The sequence below is a fragment of the Notolabrus celidotus genome, chromosome 8 (assembly GCF_009762535.1).
Source record: "Notolabrus celidotus isolate fNotCel1 chromosome 8, fNotCel1.pri, whole genome shotgun sequence".
Lineage (NCBI taxonomy): Eukaryota > Metazoa > Chordata > Actinopteri > Labriformes > Labridae > Notolabrus > Notolabrus celidotus.
In genome coordinates this window covers 11345357-11369072 of record NC_048279.1, presented here as the reverse complement: position 1 = coordinate 11369072, position 23716 = coordinate 11345357, and the positions used below count along the sequence as shown (strand labels likewise).

General features: G+C 39.9%; 3 protein-coding genes across 6 annotated transcripts in view; 2 read left to right on the top strand and 1 right to left on the bottom strand.

Moving 5' to 3' along the window:
* The first annotated feature begins 1021 nt into the window (after positions 1-1021).
* Positions 1022-9496, top strand: zc4h2 (zinc finger, C4H2 domain containing). Its single transcript, XM_034689551.1, has 5 exons — positions 1022-1207; positions 1890-2061; positions 3108-3280; positions 8272-8434; positions 8789-9496. The coding sequence occupies exons 1-5, from the start codon at positions 1155-1157 to the stop codon at positions 8900-8902; spliced, it is 675 nt and encodes a 224-aa protein (XP_034545442.1). The 5' UTR covers positions 1022-1154; the 3' UTR covers positions 8903-9496.
* Positions 9497-10586: 1090 nt separating this feature from the next.
* Positions 10587-17591, top strand: asb12b (ankyrin repeat and SOCS box-containing 12b). The gene is made up of 6 exons (XM_034689550.1): positions 10587-10847; positions 12712-12743; positions 12849-12932; positions 13954-14277; positions 15772-16300; positions 16380-17591. The coding sequence occupies exons 4-6, from the start codon at positions 13993-13995 to the stop codon at positions 16523-16525; spliced, it is 960 nt and encodes a 319-aa protein (XP_034545441.1). The 5' UTR covers positions 10587-10847; positions 12712-12743; positions 12849-12932; positions 13954-13992; the 3' UTR covers positions 16526-17591.
* LOC117817065 (rho guanine nucleotide exchange factor 9) overlaps positions 17481-23716 on the bottom strand; it is a 44379-nt gene continuing 38143 nt past the window's right edge. For all 4 annotated transcript variants that reach the window (XM_034689546.1, XM_034689545.1, XM_034689549.1 and 1 more), the window contains one exon: positions 17481-22182. In XM_034689546.1, coding sequence (XP_034545437.1) covers positions 22007-22182 — 176 coding nt within the window. In that variant the 3' untranslated portion in view covers positions 17481-22006. The remainder of the gene's footprint in view (positions 22183-23716) is intronic.

Here is a 23716-nt window from a genome sequence, read left to right as displayed (position 1 = left end):
CTTTTCTCTGACAGACAGGAAGCCAGTGTAGGGATCTAAGAACTGAAGTGATGTGATCTACTTTTTTGGTCCTTGTTAGGACTAGAGCAGCATTCTGAACAATGCCATGGACCGCTCTACGTGATTTAGGGGCACATTGTACACCTTAATTCTGAATGCCTTTAATAAAAATAATGATAATGATAATAATAATAACTTTATTTATATAGCACCTTTATAAACTAATGTTTACAAAGTGCTTTGACAAACAATGCATGGTACAATAAAATAGCAAACATTTTGAACGACAGGAAGGAGGAACTTTAACAATGCAAAGCAAAATGCAACAGGTTAAAATGAATACACGTCAATTAAACAGAATGAAGTGGTAGGAAATAGACCAGTAAATCGTTGTTGAGAGGTTTTTCAAGAATAAATAAATCCAATAAATAAAAATAAATAAATAAATAAAAATGGATAAGTTAAAAGCATTTAAAGGACAATAAAAGAGATTTGCAGAATAAGAGGGCGACATCACATCGGAAAATTAGAAAAAGTGTTCAGGATAAATTAGGAACATTAAAATAATAAATGAAAAAAATAAAAATAAATTAAAACAACAATTTAAAACAATTAATGATTTGGATAAAAATTAAAATTCATTATAGAATAAAAGTAAAAGCGGTTAGAAAGATAAAATCACATAAAAGCAAGTCTGTAAAAATGGGTTTTAAGAAGAGAATTAAAAGATGATAAAACTAGCATATTCTTCCTTTAGGTGTTTCATCATTCTACATTTAAAAAATGTGTACTGGCTTTAGATGCCAAGAAGTGGTTCTCCTGAAAGAATAAACGTTTTGTTCTTGTTTGTTTTATGTCCTCCCAAAAAAAACTCAGAGGTCTACAGCAAAGGCCATAACTTTCTTTTAATTTCTCTTGCTTTGCAAAAGCTGGTTTAAACTTTAATAGGACATGCATATGTTGTTTTGCAGCTTAGTCTCAGCCTGTGTGTGGCCGACAGAAGACTCGTGGACGTAGCCACAGCTCCACATTGCGCGCGCGTGCTCGTATGCGCGCTCACGTCTGCTATTGTGTTTTTATCAACAAGGAGACCCGCACCGTGGCCCTGAGGGGATCTGAGCTGACTGAACCACAAGACAAGAGACTGCAAAGCCATGGCGGACGAGCAAGAAATAATGTGCAAATTAGAGAATATCCTGGAAGTACGGTAAGCCTGGGACGTGGTGTGAAATGAATGGCGATCAGCTGTTTGACACGTAGAGGAACCTTATCTTAGCTATGGTTAGCTGGCCGAGGATGAGCCCCTTCACTTCGCTTTTGTTTCCTAGCTAGCTACAATTAGCCGGGTCTGCTGCAAATTCTACCCCCAATGGTTTTTGCTATTCGCGTTTCGGGTTGCTTCTGAGGAAGTAATCTTAGAGACGAGACAAACGTGGGTGTAAATACGCTCAGATTAAGCTACATGTTGAGCAACAATTTTCCAGATGTGTATTAACAAAATGCCAGATGTGCGTAGCTAATTAAATCCATGGGTGAACTAGCTACTCTGGTTGAAAGCTAAACCAGTCTGTCATTAAATCACCGATGGTGTTTGTTTGCTCTCATGACTTCCCCGCTGGAAGGCATAATAACAGATTTACAGACTTTCATTATTTCATTTATTCAGACATCAGTTCCCTCCTGATGTGATTGCTCGTTCTTTTTTAACATCGCTGCGAAACGTCCATAAAGTTGTACATAATTTTACCCAAGTTCAAAGCACTGCACAGCAGATGGAAAATATTTAGTGATGTTTTGATGTCGTTGTTTTGGTGAGGAAACGTGTCTTATTTTCATCTGCTCCATGACGAGAAATAATCTGACAGCTGTTATCTTTTGTCTGGCTGCAGGAACAAGACTATCCAGATGCAGAAAATCAAATCTCGTCTTAAGGTTGAGTTTGAGGCTCTAGAGTCTGAAGAGAAGCATCTTAAAGAGTACAAACAAGAAATGGATCTTCTTCTACAAGAGAAGATGGCACATGTTGAAGAGCTGCGCCTCATCCATGCTGATATCAATGTGGTGAGTGAGCACTACATTAGGAAACGAGAACCCTCCACTGAGGACATGTTCCTGGAATTTCAGATGAGTATAATTAGCTATGTTAGACCAACAACTAGGGTTGCAAAATTTCCAGGAGTTTTCAAAGTGGGAAACTTTCCATGGGAGTTAATGAGTTAACGGGAATTTATGGGAATAAACAGGAATAAACCTGGAATTTACTAAATTGAAGGTTAGCTCTTAATATGGAACTTAGGAAAAGCCCAGGAAGAGCCCGTTGCCTGAAAGGGTTTAGCAAAAATGCAGAGGCTAGGCTTGAGAAGCTTGAGGCAAGATGCTGTTTAATTTGCATGTTGAATATACAATACAATATATTCCATAACAAGGCAAGGCAAGGAAAGGCAACTTTATTTATATAGCTCATTTCATACACAAGGGCAACTCAATGTGCTTTACATTAAAACATTAAGAGCATTGGAAACAGTCAGACAAGCATAAAAGAGCACAATTAAAATGACAACTGTTTAATTTGCATGTTGAATGGGACTTTTTTGGAGGGAGAGGGGCCCTTTTCATTTAACATTTTGTAGTACCATCATAGTAATATTTAACTCAACATTCATGTTTTTGTTCTTCAATGAAAGAATTGATTGTGCAATAAAATATTTAACACTTGATAAAGTTCTACTTACAAATAAATCTGTTTTAATTGTATTATTTTGGATGGATGTCTGCTTATAACAAAACAAATATTTATGCTTGGATATGATACCTTTCCATTAAATTACCCTCAATTCCCAGTTGATTCCCATTAATTCCCATGGACAGTTTCCAAGTTGGAATATTTCCAAAATTCCCCAGCTTAACTTCCCATGGAAATTTACCAGAAACTTTCCAGAAATTTACTGGAATTTTCCACCCCTTTGAAACCCTACCAATAACACAAATAAAGATGTACTAAATGTAACTTCACTGCTTGTGTTTCCACAGCAAATATATTATCGCCCACAAACCATTTGTGTTGCACCAGATATGTATTCTTGAAATGTACAATCTTTTCCTTTCAGATGGAGAGCACCATCAAGCAGTCGGAGAATGACCTGAATAAACTGCTCGAAACAACTCGCCGCCTACATGACGAGTACAAACCGCTGAAGGAGCATGTCGACGCTCTCAGGATGACACTAGGTCTACATAGACTCCCAAACCTGAACGAAGAAGAGGAGAAGCTTTCCCTTGAGTCAGTATACACACAAATACAGACACGTACACAAAAATGCATGCAAGGCGCACTAACAATCTTTCAAAGATTAGCCCCTGGGCACAGATCAGAATGCATTTACTACACAAGATACAGAAACGGTTTAATAATATTTTGACAACAAAGAGAAGATAGCTTATTTAAAATTTGCAAACAGCAACATCACAACATTTAGTAATTTCATGTACCATTTTTTTAATATTCCTACAAATAGTACCCTTAATGTAGCATATGTCCTTGTTTATAAGGCGATTCTTAACTTGCTTCCCTCGTATTTATGCGATTTTATTCATTTAAAAAATACTGGAAGCTACAGTCTCCGCTTTGTGACCCAGTCACAAACTTGCTTTCAGTCCCCAGAGTGCGTCTTGAAATGGGTAAAAAGAGTTTTAGATATACTGCTCCTGCAGCCTGGAATCTGTTTCAGGAGAGCCTGGATTTGAGTGAGCTTGTCTCTTAAAATGTTTTTAAAAGCGGACTGAAGGCTCTTGAGGAAGATGCTTCAGTTTGTAGATGCTTTGACTGATGACTTTTGTTCTGAAACCCATGATATGTTGTAATATTTTAGAATTATGTGTTGTTTGTCAGTAACTTTGCTGGAATGTGCTGCTGGAGATCTTGGCCAGGACACACTTGAAAAAGAGATTTTCTAATCTCAATGTGGTTTTCTCCTGGTTAGATAAAATAAAATAAATTACCCAGTAGATGGCACACTCAATGATAAGATTCAATGTTCACTGTCAGGGTAGAGTAATTCATTAGCATGCCTCAGAGATGATTGCGGTGACATGACCTCTTGGATTCACGAACATTGGCCTAGTATTAGCAGAATGTGCATGATGGACTATATTCATACAAGAATTAAAAACAAGTTCCCACCAGGGAGAGATTGAGCACTGTGTAAAGCTCAGAAGTTAATAAGGCTTGTAATGACGTATGAGCAGAGCAGGTCATTTTATTTACAAAAGGCACCTGCGTCATCAAACTGAGAAAATATAAAGAAAGAAAGTTCAAGAATGGAGCCTTTTATTACAATTCATGTAATCAGTTGTATAATTTAGGACCTGAGAAATATTTTGTCACAGTGTAAGCAACAATTTAGTCTCAACCTGAAGGTTTTTATTAACAGTTAAGACTCAAGCAAGTTAACAAATGAGCCTTTATGAAATCATGGAGCAAGGGATCCAAACAAGCAATCTATAAATAACCAGACACAACCAGCAGTCAGAGGACCACATGGTTCTAAAAAAAGATAAAAAAATGTGAAAGGGAAATTATGATGTCCACAGACCACATCAACTGATCAGCTTTATTTAAGTTCCGGTGTTTAGATAAGGGAAGTGTCTGTCTGTAAGTAAAGAGGGAAATCCTAGATCAGAGGTCCAAAGCTATGGCTGAGAAGGTCAGGAATGTTTGGCTACCAATTAGGAGGAACAGAGGCACATTCAGGCTCAAAAGGTTCGTTGAGAAGTTTGTTTAAAAATAAACATTTTGGATTGTTATTAAAACAATCATTTTTAAGAAATAAATGTTTCTAGATATTTTGATTCACTTAGAGAAAACAGAAGAAGCATTATTCTTATTTGCATAGTTTCCTGGCACTACTGATAAGGAAAGAAGAAATTCAGTGATTTAGTCTCATACCAGTAATTCTCTGTCAAAGACAAAAATTAAATCAGATGTCAAATCTTAGTTGCATTTGAATTTTGAAAACAGTTAACGCAACATCATCGGGGCGTGAACAGAATCTTTCCTGTTTCCTGCATGAATTATCTAAGTAGCAGACAGCTGAGGAAGTATTAGCCTCCAGGGTAAGTGCTGTCAGTAGTTGTGCAGCTTTGTGCAGCATCAGTTTTAATGTTTGTGGTTAGGGAAAGTACAGACTACTGCATTGATGCATTTTATTGGGAGGTTTGGGAGCATGTGCAAAGTCTGTAAAGGTCGCTGTTGCCATGATGGACGGTTGGAGGTCATGAGTTGCTGGGTTGGCTACTGATTAGTTGAAAGTCTTTAACAGGAAGTCATATCAGATTTCTCAGATGTTAAGGGAAAATGGCAGTTTGCTTTCCGTCATCAACATGGTGTCTGAGAGTTTCTTTTTAATGAGAAGTGCAGAAAACATGTTGGAGCTTTTTCTCAAAGCATTGTGAGTCGTCAGGGCAAAGGAAAGGTAAGACGGAGGACTGATATTGACATAAGATAAGATAAGAGATTCCTTTACTCTTCCCGCAACGGGGAAATTCAAGTTTTACAGCGCAAATGAAATATATAAAGCAAACGAGAGCCTATAAAGTAACAACATATGGTACAAATAACAACATGGTTTGGTATTGGCTCGGTTAATGTTCTGCTTTGCTTTACAGAGGGGTTTAATGGTCTTCAGGGGTCTAAGGAGCCTGAATGATTGTCTGATTCCATTTTGGAACAGGCTTCCATAGCCTTAATGTAAAGTATTGATGGCGAGATCTTTGTATCACTTGAGTTTATGGGATGATTTTTTTTTTCTTAAGAAAAATATACTTTGGAATTTCCTTGTTTGAGTCCTTCAACACAAAAACAATTCCATCCAATTTATCAGAGTGAAAACAAAGCATCAAAAGCAGATACCTGTAAGCTTCGGCAAATCAAATCCACAGCACATATTTTTTATAAATCAGGAAATAGAAGCAACAAATTGAAAATGAATCTCGTAGTTAAGGTGAACAGACCATTAAGTGCCTACGAAAGCAGTAGTATGAATGGCTATTAGAATCTGGCAGAAGATCTGCATCTGAATTTAATGAATTTAAGTTCCCTGTAGGTGTTGTAACATACTTTAACATGCCTCAGTGGTATTTTGGTAGATATAGGAATAGAATAGAATACACAGCCTTTTCACTGCACCATAATACACAAGGAGATTAGAAGTGCTGCATCTGAAACAGTTGCCAAAATAGAATATCCAGAATAGCTTACACAGACTTATCTGATAGGTGTTCTGTTGGTGGTCTTGGACTGGTTTCCTTTTTTCCTATTCAGAAAAATCCGGTCCAACCAAAGTTACCCTTCATTTTTCAGATTTTTTGGCCTCGGAAAATGGCAATGATGCCAGAGCAGTCAAATGAATTCATATTCAAACTCACAAATGTCCTTGTTATCCACAACATTGGAAGCACATCACGGGGGCACAGCAGTCAGACTCCCCAGCAGCAAGAACTGCCTTCTGACATCCATCAGCACATGATATTCAGATTGGGCAGTTTATTTTGAAGAAGATCTGACATAATGGAGTGATATCAATGATGGACTAGATTTTTGTTTTTTGATTTTATTAACTGCGCACATGTTGCTGGAAAGGACACGGTTGTAGAGTTCAGTGGGTATCTCTTTGAGCTCTATCTTTAGAACAATGTGCCAATGGCCTGAAGCTCTTAAGATAAGCCAGCTGTTTACTTACGGTAAGGGTGTTAGGTGACGCTATGTATTCATGTTTTCAAGTGTCCTCGATGACAGTTGGATATTTAGGCTGGTCTTTGTAGCTCAATGTGATTTTAAAAACGACAGATATTGAGTCAGAGAATGGCTTTGTGCTTGTGTTTTTCTTCTGTTGTAAAGACAGAAGTAAAGACAGAAGTAAAGACACTTCCCCGGTAGCTGTCCTGACTTTGTTGATCAATTACTCACAGGTACAACTGTCAAGTTTTGACATTTCTGCTCTTTTTTTTCTAACTTAAGGGTACATTGGGAATTACAGAAGAGATTGAAATGCAAAACTTTGGTTGGTTCAAGTGATTGATGCACCGAAAATTGAATTTTTCTTTGCATAAAGAGCTTTAGTTGCGAGAGAGTGTGCTGGGCCACTGCTGCTCTGCACGCTGACAGCCTCGTTGGCAGGCTAGCTCGTCAGTTTGGCTGTGCACTGTGTGGAAGCTCAGATGATGAGTTCATTTCTGGCCAGATGGTTGCTGTCTCTCCTTTCCCTCTCAGTAGCGTGATCCTTGACATTCCCTGAGATACTCTAAGGAGAGAGGCTTATCACTTTTGTTCTTCGCTGGTTTCACTTAAATGATAGAATTTGTCACTCGGAGATATTTATGTTGATGTCTGAGTGATCATGGTGGTGAAGATGATACGACTACCTCTTGGACACCTCTGCTGCCAGCAAAGTAATTCCAGGGTAATTTTACCCAACAGCAGTAGTGCCCACTGTAAAATTTGACAAGGTGTAATGGACAGCCTTACAGAAAATTAAGTCGCAAATCCCAGCACTGTGGGGTGTTAGGTACATTTAGAGATACTCTGAGAGAGTAATTTATTAGCATACAAATGAGCACTCTGCATGACGGTAGTAGTAAGAAATAGAATTAAAATCAGAGCTTGAATCAAATAAAAATGACTCAGAATCCACATCAAATAGTTTTTAAACTGAAGTAATAAAACATGTGTTAAAGCCGTAATATTTGGTGGCTTCGTGGTTCATAGTAACAAGAAATACACCCAATTAAATAGGTTCTGTCAATGCTCTATCACAGGACTATTCTGAGAGAAACCAGAGAGCGTAAAGAAATAGGATATCATTTTTTTTTACTTTTGAAAATGGGCCAGTCAGGCATAAAGTCCAAGGCCAAATTTCTTTCCCAGCCCTCCCCTGCCCACACAAACACTCACTCACTCACTCACACACACACACACACACACACACACACACACACACACACACACACACACACACACACACACACACGTACACTAGCACACATGAAGACAAACACTCACAATAACTGAACTTTTTCTCAGAGTTGCACATAAAAAGAGGATGTGCGAGATCGACGACAATGTTCTCCAATTTAAGTGTCTTTTGTGTTTGGTTTTGCCACTCCACATCTCTAGATACACGGCGTAGATGGGATAATCTCAGCTGTGATATGATTCAGAAGCTCTTAATAAGAATCACAGCTAGCCAGGTCTCTCTCTTTCTTTGCTTTGAACAGTTACTTCGAGAAGCAGAAAGCAGAGTGGCAGAAGGAGCCGCACGAGCCTGCCATCCCAGAATCCCTTGCTGCCGCTGCAGCAGCTGCACAACAGCTTCAGGTGTCCAGGAAGCAGGATGCACGCCAGACAGCTACATTCAGACAACAACCCCCACCTATGAAGGTATTACTTCTGATGTCCTGAAATATCTGTCAGGATGTGAAAAATGACATTTGGAAGTTTGAATACTTGACTGATTCTCTAACCCACCCTGTTTTTATCTAAAGCCAAGACTACAGTCACTTAGGCAGAGCTTTGCATCTTCTTTGAATTGCCTACACGTAATCAAATTTTAACTGTTTCATATGTTGACTGTTGATTAGAACTGTGAGAAAACAAACATCACCCTTGCCTTCGATAGATAGATTAAAGACTCAACTTCCTGCACTCAGATACAACCTGAAGAAGCTGCTTGCTTATCTCTACAGCACAGCAAGAACAAAATAGTGATGGCTAAATATCTCCTCCTCTCTCCAGGCTTGCCTCTCCTGCCACCAGCAGATCCATCGTAATGCTCCCATCTGCCCACTGTGCAAGGCCAAGAGCCGCTCCCGCAACCCAAAGAAGCCCAAGAGGAAGCCAGATGAGTAGATACCACTTTCCCTCAGCCTCAGTACGGTTTAAAGGGACCTGGTCAAAATACACTGATCTGAGATCAGCCATGTACATCACAGTATATGGCTGAAGAAACAGATCATTGCTTCAGGATCATTTCCACCAACAGTCCCCTCTTTAAGAAATTGTCTCGGTATCTTTTACTCCAGCCGTCGAGTTGATCAAAGGTCCATTGTCTTTCAGTTGTTTTTATCAGTGCTTTGTATGACGTCTGTAGTAGCCTTACTAGCCTCTAACCATGTAACTGCAAAAGGGACCTTGACCAAAATCTCCATTTGCTTTGCTCATGTTGTTTTTGTTCATTGCTTAGAAGTTGTACTGTACTGTGTATCTTTTGTTGCATTGCATGTGTGCTTCTCTGGCTGTTTGTCGTGTGTTGTTGTGCCGATATATATGAATCAGACTTAACTGCAAATTCAAATAATCCCAATGTTGTATAAATGTTAACAGTGTTTGAGTAACCACAAACTGAAAGGGAGAAAAAAGACCCATTTGTTCTGAATAGTGTTGTTGTGTGTTAAACTTTAATACAGTGTGAAGAAAATAAATGGCTGTTTTGTAATAACCTTGTTAGAATGTCTTATTTTGACACACTAAACAAAGGCTAGACATCCATTCCTGTTATTAAGCAGTGTGAACATAAACACAGCTGACTCAGAGGAAGAGAGGACAACAGCGTCAGCATATGGATTAGTGTTTATTGGGTAAATGGCTGGGATGAGACTGTTTTTCCAAATAAAGAGGTAAGAATATGTTTGACTTCCCCACAACATTTTCCCTCTCATTGTGTTAATACTGTGCCTGTCATGTCTGCAGCTATCTGTCTGGAAAAGGACAGCGAGGGCTTGCTAAATGAGTTCCTGTAGCGTTTTTGTCAGGGTAACCCCTCATTTCATCTGTTGCCAGGGCAACTCCACGTTCCTTAGCCGTTGCTAAGGCAACCCCAGGTTGCTGTGACCTGCATATCTACACCAAGTAGTTCCTCCCAAATCCAGTGAGGGGCATCGAAGGGCTTTGGGAGATCTTGCACCCCCTGTCGTGCACATTCCTTTAACAGAGCTGTACTGGTTTCATCCTGGTCAGTGTGATCGGTGGGGCAGACTGTCAATAAGAGACCTGGAGCTAATGTGCAGTGGCGTTTCCAGAGGGGTGGCCAAGGATGGCACTGGCACCCCTTGAAATCCAGTTGGCCACTTCAAAATCCTAAACTATGGCTGTTTTCGAAACCACCTACTATACTAACAGTACGTACTGATTTGGCCAAAATTCAGTATGAAGTACGTAGTATGTGAACAAGAGCAAAATCTGCAGTAAGCCCACTATCTACTACATTAAGTAGGTAGAATGTAGCAGGCCATTTCGAAAACAGCCTATGATTGGCTGTTTGCCTTGTCAGAGGTGGGGTTTCTATTCAAATCTATAATTTGGGATGAGTTAAAAGGTTGACAGTAGATTTCTTTATTAGTGCCCTGAAATGTGACTATGAAAAAAACTCTTTTATAAGTCCTTAAAGAATGAAGTTTAGAAGATTTATGCCACTTTGTCATGTTTTTTTTTTTTTTTTTTAAGTCAAAGGGAATATAACAACTGTTTAATAATTTAATTTAAGTAGGTTGTGAAGTCAGAAAGGGTACATGTTATTTATTTGTAAATGCACTGGCCACCCCTGCCTATGAGAGCCTCAGTTGGGCCACCCGGGTCAAAAAGTTCTGGACACGCCCCTACTAATGTTATGTTGATATTGTGCCCCCCCTATCCTTAAAGTCACTTTCTCCGAAGCCATATCGTGTGTTTAGTCTTCCCTTCAGTGTTGTGAACTCCAGTTTTGTCTCCTACTCAAGGCCAGAGATGCCTGTTGCTGCTCACACAGCGGGATCATGGAGCTCCACCTCTGCAGCCTGCAGCAGAAGATGAAACACGTGTGAGGGGAGAAATGCTGCGTTTTTACATCCTAATGACAACCACATGGCTTCAATGAGTCACATAAGAGTGTCTGCTGACCCGCCTCATCTCCTCCTTGAGAGTTTTTAGCTTCAGCATCGTAATGATTTGAAGTGGGACGGGCCGGTCTGCGGAGCCTCGACACGTGAGGCTGAGGGAGGTTTGATATTTCTGTCGTGCGGAACAGAGAGGGAGAGGGAGGTGACACTCAGTGATCTCTGAGTCTGATCTCGACTTTGACCTGTCTCTCACATTCATTATTCTGTATCACTCCGGCACCATTGTGTCTCCTCGGGTGGAAGGTGTTGCTGTTTGCTCTGGAGGACACATATCAGTCTTGTACAGTGCTTTCTGGAGACTTCCTCCTCCATTTTGTTTGAAATAAGCTAAAACAGCAGAGAGAGACGCTTTCGTTTCACAAAGATCAGAAACACGGGGGTTAGAAACAACCCTTTACATAAGCAATACCACATCTTTGGTTGTAAAATTATAACTATAACCACAAATAAATGTCTTTGTCAAAAATGGCTTTCCTCTGAACAGTCTGGTTACACGCCCTCTTCTTTCTGTGTCGATTACAGCTGCTCCCTGACATCTGAAGATCAGTACCGCCATCTAGTGGTCGACGGAGGCAGGGGAAGCAAATGGGCGTTTATTATTACTTTACCTTTTTATTTACAAGACAAGGCATCTTTATTTGTATAGCGCATTTCATACACGAGGGCAACTCAATGTGCTTTACATTAAAACATTAAAAGCATTGGAAACATTCAGGAAGAATAACAGAGCACAATTAAAATGACAAATATAATAAAACAGAAAAGAAATGGAAAATTAGAAATATCTTAATAGTAAATTTAAAATGTGCATTTAAATCGAGTTATAATAAGCTAAGATAGGAAGGCAGTGGTAAATATAAGTTTTAAACTTTGATTCAAAAGAGGTGAGAATTGGAGCAGACCTACAGCTTTCAGGGAGTTTGTTCCAGATATTTGGTGCATAATGACTAAACGCTGCTTCACCATGTTTCGTTCAGACTCTAGGGACTGAAAGCAGACCAGTACCTGATGAACTCAGAGGTCGAGATGGTTCATACAGTAGCAGCAGATCAGCAATGTATTTTTGGCCTAAACCATTCAGTGCTTTATAAAACATCAGCAATCTAATCTAAACATCCATTTTATTATAATTATTACTATCTTATTTGTATCATTATTTATGTATCACATGTCCATTAGAGAAAGTCCAGTAACACTGCCAAGTGACACACCTACCATGAATACATGGGTCTAAAACCCTTTTCATATTTTATAGTTCTGATCTTTTAACTTTTTTAATGTTTAAAATTTTGTTGTTTTTAGTCTTCCAACATAGTTTTATCTTAACCTCTTGTCCTAACCTTTTTTTTAATCTTCCTTTCTGTCATTTTTTTTTGCTGTCATCTCCCTGCAGGTTATCGTTTTTTATTTATTTTTTCTCTTTTTAATTGTATTCCTCACAGTTCTCATGAATTGTCTTTTAGTTAATTTCCTATTTGTAAAGCACTTTGTAACCCTGTTTTGAAAAGTGCTATATAAATAAAGATTATTATTATTATTATTACTATAATACAAAATGTTAAATACCAGACAAAAAAGTGTACAATAAATCTTAACAAAATTTAAATCTGCAGCACAACAAAAAGTTGCTACTTTTTATTATTGTCATTTATCATTAAGAAGAGTGTTTAAATAAACAGCCAGCAATACAACTGTTATGGGAATGTTAAAATTTGCACTATTTACTCACTTATAGTTATCATAATTGCTCACATTAACAGCACCGCATTCATTCTTGTTTAATAGCAGCGGCTGAGATGCTTTCCCTGGCCAAAGAGGTAGGTTGGTTGCTTTAAAAGCAGTACTTGGCACCTGCATTAATTGCCTCATGACTGTGTGTTGATATTAATACAGAGTTTCCTCATGTATTTGTATAATGCCAGGAATCTGGACTCTTGTGCCATCTGCTGAGAGAATGTGGTGTGTCACAGCCTGCCTTCTAAACATGGGCCAGCATAAAGACATTGGTGGGTATGGCAGAGGAACAGCTGACTGGCTGCTCCTCTAAAGCTTCTGACAGTCACACAGCTGACTCCAAAATGGCGGCCTCAGTGTGAATCAGGGAAACAGGGTCAGAACAGGAAACAAACAGCAAACCCACAGCCAGGTTCTTTGATTATCGAGCTCTGTAATGTGGGCTGTTGTGTGTCTATTCACTTGGAGGAATTATAACATGCCATGTCGCAGGCAGACACACACTCTCCATTTCATGTTTGTTTTTCCTGACACAGGGAATGACAGTCGCACACACCAATCAGCTCCTGAGTGTCACACTTGTATCACCTTTCTAATTATAAACCTGAGCCTGGACTCTCCAAGAATGGAAGTTTGCCTGGCCCATCTGTGGCCTAAAATTAGCCCCCTACCCCCCAGAAAGAAGTACCCTCTGTCTATCAACACACACATACACACAGTGCCCTCCACATACACACCCAAACCATACTACACTTTTCTCAACTGTGGAAGCATCACACACTCCTTGGAGGACCTTTCTTTTCTTCTTTTCTTCACGTGACTCTTCATGGACGGTTGAAATTGATCTTCTCGTCTGATTTCTCTGGATTAAACATTAGTGAGGGGTTAGAGGAGGTAAGTGTCTTGGTGCAGTTAGTTCCAGTTGGCTGTTTTTAGCACACACAATCTCACTTGACTCTGTTTGTGTTTTAGAGAGTTCGATGGACCATTAGTGTCGGAGCTTTAATACCTTTGAGCTGAAACTACACCCATTTATGTCTTTGAAGCCATTTGGTTATATTCACCCAAAGAATGTGTTGTTAGGATTTGTCTTCCATATGTTAGGTGTTAAATGTAAACAAGCTGTATTGTCATATGGTAACACTGTGTGATCATGGCAAGAAGCTTCATTCATGGTTTTGTTTTCTGTTGATACAAGAATCATGCCCAACAAAAAGAAGCAGAAATGCCATGAGTACGTCAGCGATGGATTGGCTGTATTACCCTCTTTCTCTGCTTTTTTGGCCTCTGCAGATGGAATTACTTTGACTTGTACCAGCCTGGGGTAACATTATGGTTCTGGGCCAAGCTGTCAACATGAGTTTGATGGACATTTCAAAGATCTTCTCCTTGCTGCAGCCTAAGGAGGAGGATGAGGACAATGAGCAGTGCCAGGCTTTGAACAACGCCGTGAGCAGTGATGACGTGACGCTGCTCGCAGAGCTGCTGTCTCAGGAGACTTACAGGAGGTCTATCAATGCTCGAAGCGGGTGGGGGGTCCCTGTAACCCCCCTGCGCACTGCTGCAGCTCTGGGACACCTGAGGTGCTTGGAGTTGTTGTTAGAGCATGGTGCAGAGGTGAGATACAGAGAAAGCTTTGTGTTGTATAGATTTCAGATAAGGATGGTGGGACTGATCTTTACAGTAAAGTGTAAGGAGGGCAGGAGGGACATTACAGCTGCTGGTGGGTGTAATTCAAGTTTGCTATTTAATAACAATAATTATAAGCTGTATTCAACTATCACATATTTCATTTAAAAGCCAGAGAGGCTACTACATACTTCAATGATTCAGATTTAAGCTCAAAGATTTTAAATAATAATTTTTACCTACAGGGCAGCAGGGGAATAGTGACCATAGACCTAAAGGTATGGGAGGTACAGGAGACACAAGTTTGCAATGAGTGGGGAAAACTAGAGACACATTATCTGATTTCGCTTTTAAACTAGTCTCTATGTTTTTGTTTTATGGCACAGAGAGTCAGCCATCTCTGGTCTTATTTCATAGGCTTTGACATAAAAAAGGGATGAACGTCAAAATGTTTAAACAAAAAACTAGTTTTAAAGATAACATTATAGAAAAGGAGATAAACTTGGACCATAACCGTCCCTTATAAAATTTTATAACTACATCAATGATGAGTCATCATTTTCCATATACTTTTTCTTTTCCAATATGTGTCTTAGTTTTTCAAAACATACATTTTAATGTATTTGTCAAGCCAGCTTTCTGTCTGCCTTGTTACGAGGTAATGTAACAATAACCTTCATCAGAAAATAAATTCTGAATGATTTGCGAAAACAATTCCATTTCAAATTTTCACAAGTCCTTCTTACACACAGTCATCAACAATCATCAAATCAGTAACTCTTTTCCCAGATCAGTGTTGTCTTCCTGTACTACACAGGTACTAAATTAAGCTAAACTAATTGAAGCCCTGTATCCACTTGATCATTTCACAGTAATCACAAGGTATGTTTGTTATTTAAAATGAGGAGTGAGAAAATTGCAAATATTTACTGCATTTAAAGTAAGGTATAGAAGCTCTAATGAGCATCTTTTCATGATTAATGGATGAAATGACTAAGTTGAATACGGAAAGAGACTCTGGTGACAAGTGCACACTAAGTCATCCCCTGACTTTGAATGTGTTTTCAGTTTCAACGATACTTTCTGTCTTCAACATTATTACTCTGATAAAACAACAGCACATTTCCACAATACTTCCTGCATAAACTGCATTGAGACAGCTGGTAGAAAGCCTGACATTTCCCAGATGATTGAATAAAAACCAAAAACAGAGTTCAAAGGTATTGAATACTGGACTTAATTACCCATGAAAATGCTAATTATCTCTGAATTTAGATTTTATATAGCATCCTCCAACCTTTTCACTTATCTAACCTGGTAGGTGAGTACATTGTCAATGTTGTATTTACAGACAAAAACAACCTATAGTAATTCAGCTCTATTGATGCAAAGTGCCCTAAAGAAACAACTGATGTTTTTAGATCACCCATAAGACAGGAGTGTCTTTTCTCCTGTGACATTGTGTTGCTGTTCTGCTTCCAGATCGACAGCTTGGACGTGAAGGCCCAGACTCCTCTCTTCACAGCTGTCAGTGGGAAACATTTAGATTGTGTGGTCGCTCTGCTGAAAGCCGGGGCCGATCCTAACGGCAGCCAGTACAACAACTGCTCCCCGGTGCTGACTGCAGCCCGGGAGGGAGATTTAGACATTCTCAAAGAGCTGCTGCGGTTTGGAGCCGAGGTGGATGTCAGACCTAAGGTCCCTGAGTGGGCCTCAAATGCTACAGCCTGCAGAGGGCCTCTTTATATCTCAGCTGTTTATGGACACCTGGGCTGCTTTAAACTGCTTCTGCTCCATGAGGCCAACCCCAACTACAACTGCACAGATGAGAAGATGCTGGCCCGGATAAAGCAGCCAAAGACGGTTCTGGAGGTGTGTCTGCGGTACGGCTGTGGGGTGGAGTACATCCAGCTTCTCATAGACTTTGGGGCAGACGTGTATCTGCCAACACTGATCATTGACAAGACTACAAAGCAGAATGAAGCTCTGGTTCTGCTGCTCAAAGAAAGAGGTGAGACAAAGACCAGTTTGTTTAATATTCATTATCTTAAATCACTCGTTTACTCACCTTTCGCCTGCCTCTGTTACAGTTTGTCCCAAACCACTGATGTCACAGACTCGTCTAGCAATACGAGGAAACATCCCCTTCACCAATAAGGAGCCTGCTATAGACAGTTTGGATGTCCCTCTTATCCTGAGGAACTATCTGAAGCACAACACCTCTGAACTCCAGTGATGTTAACATTATCATCCAATAATATGGCCAGTCATTTTTATTTTACCTCAACGCTCTGCACCAAAGAGCTTACACACATTTGTACAACCAGTCCTTGAGTGTGAGATTTTCTCTGGCTCCTTTAGAGGTCACTCTACCACGGCAGCACTGTAAATTCTCACTTTTACGACGAAGCTTGAAGTTTGTGACTTTCTTTGTGTATTTATTTCAGGGCTTAGATGTTTTAATAGGTAGTTTAGCTCTTGAAGTGTCCTTCTGCAGATTGTTGTTCTGATGGGCTCCATGTTGTAAAAAATTCTGCCATGTTCTTGGGAAGTTGTAACACCGAGGTTGGCCACTAGAGACCACAGTAATACTGCAGATTGCTCTTGTCAGGCTTGAGACGCATTATTTGGAACTTTGATCATCCGTTAATGCCTCTTGCATCACCTTTGGCTTTTTCACAGGTGACATTACATAATCAAGTAAATTAACACTTTAGTTTGTCACTCATTCAGACACTGGAGGGACAGACAGACAGACAGACAGACAGACAGACAGACAGACAGACAGACAGACAGACAGACAGACAGACAGACAGTTAGTTGTCTGCTCTGTGCAAGAATGTCTTAGTTCTTAGCTGAAAAACAGACACACATCTTTGGACTTCAAGACACATTAAAGCAGAGTGATCAGCCAACTGGGAGAACAAACCTGTATAAGTCTCATTACTTATTGATTATAGACTGAGTGTTATTCTTTAGAGGCTCCAGTTTGAAGTTGACTTTTCGAAAACAGTCTTTTGTGACTCCCTCCCTACATTATTATCTTATTACAGTAACCTATGCCCTTAAATCCTCCCTCTGCAGGACATCCAATGCCTCCGCAGTTGAAAATCAGACCTACAAACAGGAAATGACGTCACACGACAGGAAACCCTGCACAATGCTCCCACTCATGCATGGACGCCTTGGCCTGCAGTTCTGTAGAGGTTTTATTTTCAACAAAAGTACAGCTATATCAGATATGGATTTGTTTTTACAGCAAAGTACAACATATTCCCAGTGCTTCTGATTACATCAAAACATATAATGTACATACAGTTGACATCTCCACTCTCCCATTCACAGTTTCTGGATTGAATAGGCATTATTTTTCAGGTTTTTCATTTCTACAACAAATAATCAAACTCAAAGGCCAGCAAGAAAGAAAATGACAAATGTTTGCATATGGTGACAAAGGATATGAATACTGTGAGTAAATCTTTATGTGATAGGCAAAAATCCAGACCTCAAACTAGATGGTAATTTACAATGAATAGATTCTAAAAATTGGGATGCCGGTCTTCTGTTAACCTTGTTGTCATTGACACCACATCAGTATATGGCTCGTTGAAGACTCTGTTGTACCCTGACTTTTCTGGAACAACTCAGGACTGCATAACCAACTGCAGAGAGTTCATTCTGAAGATGCTGCTATGCTAAATGTGAGTGAGCGCGCTCAGCGGCTCATGTACACCCTGTACTCAGAGGAATTACGTAAATCTGAGCAACCTCTGATGCATCTGAGTGACGCTCTGCTAACTTGGCTGTCTCGGGTTTATGACTGGAAAGAGAGAGAAAAAAAGTTGTCCTCAGCTTGCAGGACAAGGTCAGAAAGATAATTATATAAGAAAATAAAAGCAATATTTACATCTTTTTAACAAGGTGGCCAAAATGGAACTATTTAATACTGCATTCAATAAATACAAGTGAAGAATTAATATCTACTGTCAAGTCATTGTACTTCAAAGAATCATTTCTTAAGTAGAAACAAGAACGTGATATGAATTAAAATGAAGTACTCTGTGTGTGTGAGAGAGTGTGTGTGTGTGCGTCTTCAGGATTATGCTTATTTTTAGCTCCTCCCGAGAGGTTCTGCATTTATTCAGCTCTTCTGCTTGGCTACAAATCTATACACGAACACCCATGATCAGTGCTAACTCCTATTTGGTTTGCCGTTGTCGTAGAAAAATGATACCCGTTTTGCCTCAATGTTTTTTTTTTCAAATAATAATCAGCAGTTTTGACAACAGCATCATTTGGAGTCAAAGTAAAGCAAAATAAAAATATTTGAAATAATGTTACACTTTAAATACTCGTTATATCTGGGCAAAAGAGAGTTTCAGTGCCTTTTATTTCACCTATCAACAGTTCAGTCTTTAATACAGCAGGAGAGAAAATGTTCCCCTCTACTTGACTACAAATAAAAACAGAAGCTACAACCTGTGATGTGCAGTGAGCGGGAGACAGGTGGACAGAGAAAAAAACTCCCCTTAGTGAGATGGCATGGGTTCACAAATGAATGGTTCCGTGTTGTGAAAAGAAATCCCCATTGGAAGTTAAATGAAACTAAACAATCTGCTAAGAGTTGTCTTAAGTCTCATGCAAAATATTGGATGCCACAAGCATGCATTTACCTGGTACTGAGGTCTACCGCACGCTAGAACTGGAACAACATTCGTCTCCAACGCAAAATACCAATATCCAAATATATGATCTGTCCTTTTTACATTATTTACAGTGTGTAGCTGATAAAGATAAAATAGATGATTCTTCTTTTAATTCACTGATAATAATATATTTTGAAATGTGAACCTAACTCGACTAATGAAAATCTGTTTCTACAATATACTCAAATTAAACTTTCAGCATGTTAATAGATATTAAAGGAAATCTATGTGTCTAAACGTTCAAAGTTAGAATTAACTTCTTTTGTGCAATAAAATTACGACTATGTGAGTGTAATGGAATGTGATTATAAGAATAGTAAGGTGTTCTGAAGTGTTTGAGTCAGACAGCACAGGATCTACTCATATGGAATAGAGGCCTGACCTCTACGTTTCTGTCCGAGTGGATCTCATGCACTGGGGAACGAGGAATTCCCAGTGTGTATGAGAGACAGAGAGAGAGAAAGAAAGAGAGAGATGTGAGTCCCACACTGAAGGGAAAATACATGACTAATTCAAATCTGCCTGTGAAACTGAATAGATAATCACTAGTGGAATGCTGGAAGGCACTGTTAGATAGCATCTCTCTTCTCCGCAGCAGAACGGGCCAGCAAGTGCGTATGATTATGTGTCTGTGCGTGTGTTTGTGTGTGTTTTGCCTGCATGCTTGTGTCTGTATGTTGGTACTGGTGGTAGAGTGGGGGACTGATGGGGGTGAGGGATTGGGGGTTGGTGTAGCACGGGACCTGAGGTTATCTTGGCCTGGGAACCATTTCTTTTTGCTGTGCCAGACCAGGAAGTTATCTTCCAAAACAATCTCACTGGGAGCCATCTCTACAGACACCAGCAGCCAACTCACCCATTTCTCAACTTTCTTTACTGAAACAAAACATAAATTACACAACATACAAAGCAAGTCTAAGGTCTTTTTCCAATAGGTTATAAGGCCTATAAGAAGGCAAACAAATGACATAGAACGATATATAAGTCTTTCATATCACGTTGTAGTGAATAGTGAAGATATATAATGATATATCACATTGCACAAGTTGTCATACTGTATATGCACTGTCCATCAGGTGATATAATTTAACACAAAATGTAATCATCTGTATCTGAGGTCAAAATATGATCACAAACCATAGAGAGATGTGTCACTTACATTCCAACTGTAGAAAAAAAACACCTTCATTATGTGATTTGAAATTAGTACTTCCTCCTCCTCTTTTCTAACCCCTCTCTTGAAGTGGCACAGGACCTTGCTCACAGCAGCTTTGGGGACAGTAGTGATGAAACAAAACAATCTGACCAGGCCTAAGTCCTTTGCAAATCACCTAACAGTGTCAAGCTAACGGCCAGAACATTTGATCAGATCTGGAAAACAACGTGATGGGGAGGAGTGCCAAGATTTGAAGCTGCAGTCTTCGAAAACGCATGAATCTGTCAGAGGACACCTGCATGCTACAGATTAAATTCACCTTTCTGCCTCCCTGTGGTATTGGCTCGCACTTCTGCAGTGTTCTTTCTTTCTTCCAGTTCTGGCTCACAACCAGCTAATATGCTTGTCCCGTTCGTTTATAAGACCTGCTTTTTTTTTTTTGTCTGACCACTTCCCCTTGTGCTGGTTCTTTCTAATTTCTCACCGGTGGCATTGCATGTTTGGATCCCTCTGAATCAAGTGCAAGAAAAGGACACCTCTGACTGAATATGTGCTTTTTACAATGTGAGCAATACAAAATAATTAAGTCAACTGAAGAAGTCTTTCTCTTTTTTTTACAGCTGACGTGAGAAAGAGATATTATTTTACACCTTGGCCAATTCATCAGCTTCACTTTGAGCTCTTTCCGGAGGTAGGCTGTGCTCTTTCCAAACACCCAGTGAGCTGCCAGCACAGTGCTACAGGGGTGGTCTCTGGGGAGAGTGGGGATGGGCTCTGACACAAGGCAGGTGGACTGCAGCCTGCCTATCTCCTGCTCCCAGCTGTTTCATCTGAAAGGATAGCTCTCTGTCAAACTCAACCCAACAGCCCCTCGGCGTGATTGGTTATGAATACCCTGTCAAAAGTGGTTGGTGAAAGGATGTAAATATTCTATTGATGTTCCAAATATTGATTTGTTTCCTGACCCATCATATCATGGCCAATGGCAGGTTTCCAAAAGAATGAAGCTCTTCCTCTGAGAGCCACTGACTCATAGAGGCTGAGCAGGTGGGTAGAGAGAGAGAGAGAGAGAGAGAGAGAGAGAGAGAGAGAGAGAGAGAGAGAGAGAGAGAGAGAGAGAGAGAGAGAGAGAACAAGAGAGGAGAGAGAGAGATGGAAACTCTGTGAACGTCACACTCGGTGGAGAGAGGGCTACTATATGCAAACAGCTAGAGAGAGGAGTGTGAAGCGCTGAGAGAGTGAGATCCAGACGCAAACATCAGTGGAGCGGAGATTGCCTGAGCAGTCTGTGATCGGTGGCAGAATGGATCTAACTCAGAGAAGATGCTGACAGTCGAGCTTCGCAGGTCCTTCAGACGCCGCAGCTGGTAGCCGAGGCCCGTCGTTATTTGATCACACATTCAGAAGAATGCAGCGAGCAATCTCACATAGCAGCACAGCAAGATCCCAGCTTTTGGAAAACAATCATACTACGAGGAATGCCCTGGCTTGGCCTTGTGTTTACGGATAATGGATTAAAAATGAAAGAATAGAACAATCTCAATAACTCCAGGACATTCAAATGGTGTGAATATGCAGAATCCGAGGGAAAGAGTTCATGACAGTCGACTCAGCTGGAGAAGCATGATGACTAAGAACGTTACTAACATATATGAATTGTAAAGTTTTATTTTTTCGCAATTTTTCAAGTGTTCAGTCCTCTTGCTGCTTCCAATCACACTCTGTATTAACATTGGTCCTTTGAAGTCTCTTGTGTATGTGTGGTTTTTGTTTTTTCTTCATCATGGGACATGATCATCCAGTGTTTAGTGCTTCTAAGAAAAATAGCTGGTCCTTCAGAAGAGTCTGTGAATCTCTATTTCTTAAATGGAGCTAATCTACTAAAATTCTGCCAGAAAGGAGCCTGGCCTCTTTTGGATTGACTGAATTCAAAAACCTCTCCTTGTGCCATGTCCTCCGTTACCTCATACTGCCCCGCACTGAGGGGGTCCTGGGGGGGCGGGTATGAGGGGGGCGTGCACCTGTTTACACCTAAGAAGGCAGGTGCAAATAGAGCAAGAAGGGGGTTGTGGGGGTGGGGTGGGGTGGACAAGGAGGCGTTGCAGGGCGCAAAGCAAAAGAGAAAAAAGAAGGGAAGTGGATAGCAACAGGAAACATTGTCAGTAATGAATCAGATAAAACACAACAACACAACACCAAGTCATGCTTCCAAATAAAACAGGCACACAGACATACGAAATGAGCTTTCACTGTAAACATTCCTGCATATTAAACCTGCGATATGATACAGTATGATCATATGATGACAGCTGAATTGAGAGAAAAGTGAAATTCAGCTCTAGCAATGACACAAGGGAGACTTCAGGTGCAATTCAATCAAACTCTGTACCAGGCAAACAAGAGAACCAACAGATTATATCTGATACAAGGATGAAACCAGGCATTTGGACAAGGGACATTGTTCTTCCATGTTTGTAGACAGCACATTTGTTTGAAAAGCACCCTCGAACACTTGAGAACACAAGAGTGGCAAAAATAGAGCCAACAAAAAGCTGTTAATATGCATTTAAACTACAGTCTACGATGTCATTAAGCTACAGTCTACAAGCATCACAACTAAGCTAGTGCAGTTAAAAAATTGGATACAATCAATATTTGGAGATGAGATATTCAAAAGTTGCCATGGCATCTTAGAAAAGAAAGTAAAGGATGAGAAACAGTGTCGTTTGTTATAGGTATTTAGCCAAACACTGTTTTTTGTAGTTAGAAGGGTTTGGTCTGTTTGTGTTAGTGGGGCCTGTTTATCTTGGATAGGCAAGATAATGCTTGTAAACAGATTGGAGAGTGACTGCATGCTCCAATGTTAATCACAACACCTCCCAATGCTGCTTAGCAGTTGCCATGGCATCTTATTGTGCTAGCTCTAAGGAGAACTCTAATGCATATACCTTTATCATTTTCAAACCATGTCCATACAACATGGCCCTCTTTCTCAAGATGATATCTATAAATGAATCTGAAATTCAAGAGAGTACTTCACCTTGTGCCAGCCATGTACACATACAGCACTTAGAAACACACAACATATACTTCTGACAGACATCTACAGGGAACCTAACGTCAGAGAGAACATTCCAGCAGTGGATATTGGTTAATTAATACTTTAATGGATGGTCATGCTTATAGTGAAACTGGCAATAGCAAGAACATCAGTAATGATAAATGTACAAACATCTAGCCTCGCACTAAAACAGCTAAATCTTAAAGGGCGATGCCAGCAGTTTAGACGTGTGGGTCCTCTGACGGATGCTTAGTCAGGAAGAAAAGTCTTGCATAACTCGCTCGACATGTTTTCCTGTTACTGAGGTATTTGATGTTGGAGTCATTATGACACATCTTTAACTATATAAATCACAAAACTGAAACATTTTTGTGATAACCCTGATGTTTCTCATGACTCCAGGGTGTCATGTTAGGCCAGTTGGAAAATTAAAGGCTGTTTGATCCGTAATCAGCTGTACAAATGAAGAAAAAACTGATAATTTGTATGAATAGTCAGTAATAA